The sequence below is a fragment of the Ictidomys tridecemlineatus genome, chromosome 3 (assembly GCF_052094955.1).
Source record: "Ictidomys tridecemlineatus isolate mIctTri1 chromosome 3, mIctTri1.hap1, whole genome shotgun sequence".
Classification (NCBI taxonomy): Eukaryota; Metazoa; Chordata; class Mammalia; order Rodentia; family Sciuridae; genus Ictidomys; species Ictidomys tridecemlineatus.
This window is the reverse complement of record NC_135479.1, coordinates 103,082,438-103,086,195: the sequence shown is the minus strand read 5'-3', so window position 1 is coordinate 103,086,195 and position 3,758 is coordinate 103,082,438. Positions and strand designations below refer to the sequence as shown.

The 3,758-nt window shown below is 40.7% G+C and overlaps 1 protein-coding gene across 1 annotated transcript; it reads right to left on the bottom strand.

The window, feature by feature from the left end:
• Window positions 1–1,462: 1,462 nt before the first annotated feature.
• Window positions 1,463–3,406, bottom strand: LOC144375694 (melanoma inhibitory activity protein 2-like). Its single transcript, XM_078041143.1, has one exon. The coding sequence runs from the start codon at window positions 3,404–3,406 to the stop codon at window positions 1,463–1,465; it is 1,944 nt and encodes a 647-aa protein (XP_077897269.1).
• Window positions 3,407–3,758: the final 352 nt, after the last annotated feature.

Sequence of the window (3,758 nt, the reverse complement as noted above, 5' to 3'; positions counted from 1 at the left end):
ACCAATAATAACACAATGTCAAAATGTGTGACCTACTGCATTCATTTTAGGTTTAAATGTATACTTTAAACACATGCACACACACATTTAGAGAGCATATTTAACATTTGAATAAAGCTTTAACTATAGTTAGGGTATTTCTAATACATGTTAGTTCTTGGTCTCTATTGGGGAAAACTTGTTGAAAGTGTTCTCTGTGTATTGGTGCAGGTTGGCCAATTGTCACTTGTTGGCAATGATATAGAAGTTGAAAGTGAGCCGTTCAAAAAACTTAAAGTAGTTTAGCAGAGTCATTTTATGAGTATCAAATCTAAGAATACCAAAAGCTGAGAATTATGTGTCTAATTCTTATTTCAGTGTCCGAATAATTCATGTGTATTTTACAAATATCTCCCCAAAACCAAAGACTAGGTAAACCTTTATCAGTGAACCACAACAGAAATCAATTCTAAATTTCATGAAAATGGGCATAAAATATAAAAGACAGGAATTGGGGTTGTGGGTCAGTGGAACAGCACTCACTTAGCACATGCAAAGTACTGAGTAGGATCCTCAGAACCACATAAAAATTAATTGATTGATTGAGTGATTAATTAATTAAAGATAGAAAAAGAACTCAAAGATGAAGAAAACAAAGAAAAATAGAAAGAAGAAGAAGAAGAGGAAGAAGAAGAAGAAGAAGAAGAAGAAGAAGAAGAAGAAGAAGAAGAAGAAGAAAAAGAAGGGAGGATGTGGAGGAGGAGGAGGAGGAGGGGGAGGAGGAGGAGGGAAGAAGAAGAAGAAGAAGTCATCAAGATGACTCAGGGAAAATGGGAACAGAGTGAGTTTAAATTGTGGTTTCCAATTCCAAAATGTTTCCTGAGAACTGCAACTTTCTTTGTATTTGAGATCTTCTACTTCCATGACATGTTTAGTAGTGTTTTCTGGTTTACTCTTAGTATGCTCTAGTTATTGTTTTATGGGAAAACTAGTTGACATGCCCCACAAGACTGAAAATCAATGAAAATCTTTCATTAAGCATAAAGTTCCTTTCACATTTGCTACAATCATAGTAAATACACTTCTTTGTATAAAGGGACTGACTTTGTTGGGTATTTAAAATATCCCCAGAGGCTGGATGACATACCTGAAACTCCCATTGTTGTTTATAGAATAGTGGATTAATCAAATTCAATGTTGTAATCATTAGAGTAAAATAGAATGAAAATAATTTACTCATAGTATCATATTTAAACCATCTTTATTTCCAAAATACTATCCTAAGAATTATAGTTTTATTTAGATTCAATCAGAGCAAAAGTATAATCACTTACTTAAGTAAAAGCAATTACTTAAAAACTAAAAAAGAGAGGTAAGTCAAATTATTTTGAAGAGAGATCAAAAACATCAGGATTCTTGTTGATGTTCAGTAGCAGACTCACTTGAAGGTGTAAAGAAGCCTGAAGGGCACTCACTTCTACTTTCAGAATGCAGGGGTGGGGGAAAGAAATCCAGCTCTTGGGGGAAGGTCATGAGGAAAATACCTCCATTCATAGACATCTGGCATTGGAAAAAATGGAAGGGGTGGTTGGCCTGGTGGAAAATAATCTTGAGGTGCCCCATACCTGTTTCCTGGAGGAGGCGGAGGGAAAAATGGTCCTCTTCTCATGAACTGACTCCTTGGGTCCACAGGAAATAATTCACCTCTGACTGGAGGGAAAGGTGCCAACAATGAGCCGGAGCCAGTTGCTTGGTTTTCAGCAGGGAGAGGTGAATCGAGCACATTGGAATCATCAAGATTGATTTTGGTCTCCTTTCTACTGGACTGAATTTCTGAAGACATAGGCCCATCCTCTTTATCCAAAGAAGGCATATTAGAACCTCTGAATTCTGCTGGTCGCCATGGTCTAGCATACTTCGAATAACATCCACCTTGCCAAGGAGGACCCAATGGTGAGGGACCATTGGGGGAATGCTTTCTGCCCAATGCTGCATTTGAAACACCAAGTGCACAGGGATCTTCCTCTACAAGTTCCAATTGAAGCTCCCTTTCAGTTAACTTTTGTCTATTGCGAGCGTTTTGTTTCATGAAATAATGGAGGTTTCTTTCAGCAATCCAAGCCGCCAACTCACTCTCATGTGCTTTTTTCTCAGAGTAAATAATCTTCCCCTGACAGGACTGAATGGTTCTCTCCAATTCTTCTTTAAGATATTTGGCTCGCTTTCTGTAGGTCTCCAGCTCTTCTCTTGTATGGCCCATCTCTTCTTTGACCTTGGAAAGTTTCTCCTCTTGCTCCTCCAGGGAATTTTCCTCTACTCTGAGTTTCCCATGGAGTTTCATCATATTTTCTTGATAGCATTCCATCATGTCTTTAAATTTCTGCTGAAGGTTCTCATTCTCACCTTCAAGCCATGTATTTTCTGACAGCAAGGTGGCCTGTTCAGCCTTCAGACTTCTAATCTGTTCTCTAAGGTCTTCCTTTGTTTTCTCTACTTCAGATAAGAAAGCACAAGTTTGAACTCTTTGTCCTTCTAAGGTTTCTAAGGAGGACTTTAGCTTAGCACCATCAACCAGTTTCTTCACAGCTCCTTTGGGCTCATCATCCAAGTGAGCACCAATTCCTGATTCACTCGTCATTCCCCATTCCAAGTTCCCAATGTCTGTTTGGGCTCCCTTGGTTGGAGAAGACCTATCTTTCATCTTCAGCAAGCCTTCAGTCAGAGACTCCACGTGATTGTCTTTATCAGTTTGAACTTGTTTTGAATGGAATTGAGAGTCTTCCAATGTGGTGCTCTCTTCACATTGGACACGTCCTTGTTCCCTCCATGCTTCAGCGTCTCCTTGTAAGATCGGTTTCTGACTTTGCTGAAGCTGGGAACATTCATCCAAGGCTTCCTTCATTGCCAGATGAAGTCCTTCCTCACTTATTTGAAGCAGTCTCAAGTTTGTTTTAGTTTCAGCTATTTCTGATCTGATTGATTCTGATTCACCTTCAAGGGATTTTATCCTTCTCGATATATCTGCCATGATTTCATCCTGTTTACAATGTCTAGCCTTTTGTTCTTCTAGCTCTTTGTCTAGAAAAAGTCTTTCATCCCCATGGCTAGGTTTGGACCTATGCAGATTTTCATAGGTTGCCTCCAAATTGGGGACGTCTCTTGGACCCTTCTCAGAACTGCTGCCCTTTAAAGTTGACTCTAAGCCTTCAAGCTCTTTTTGAACAAGGCTAACTTTTTCAAGTAGTTCACATTTCTCTTCAATTAGTCTAGAAAGTTTTAAAGCCAGCTGTTTTTCTCTTCCCACATACAGCCTGCTTCTAACACACTGAAAACTTCTCCACAAAAACAAGAGAAGAGCAAAACATCCAATAGCTCTACACATCACCAACTCCCAAGGAACACCATAAGGACTTGGGCCTGGCTTCATGTCTTCAGACAATGCTGCCACAACCCTGCCTACTTCTTCCAGGACCACCCGCTAATGTGGCTGTATGGCAGTCCTTGGTGCCTCCATCAAGCTAAGTTGGCTTTGGCTCTTGCCACCACAACCACAGCCTGCCCAGGCAGGCCAATATAGGCTGTGAACACTCCGGTGTTTGGTGAGGAACTCAAACCTGCACCAGGCAACGGAACAGACCACTGAGAACCCCTGCAAGGGGGGGTTGTGATGGTGGGGAGCTGGAGTGAAGGACTCCCAGGAGCCTTGTGGTGCTCAAGTGCCCATCAGGGTAGTCTTGGCCCCTTCATTCTCTAATCATCCTGAAGTGCCAGGAGTTCAG

Coding starts and splice junctions, on each gene's coding strand:
- LOC144375694 (XM_078041143.1), bottom strand. CDS start 3,406: ATGAAGCCAGGCCCAAGTCCTTATGGTGTTCCTTGGGAGTTGGTGATG.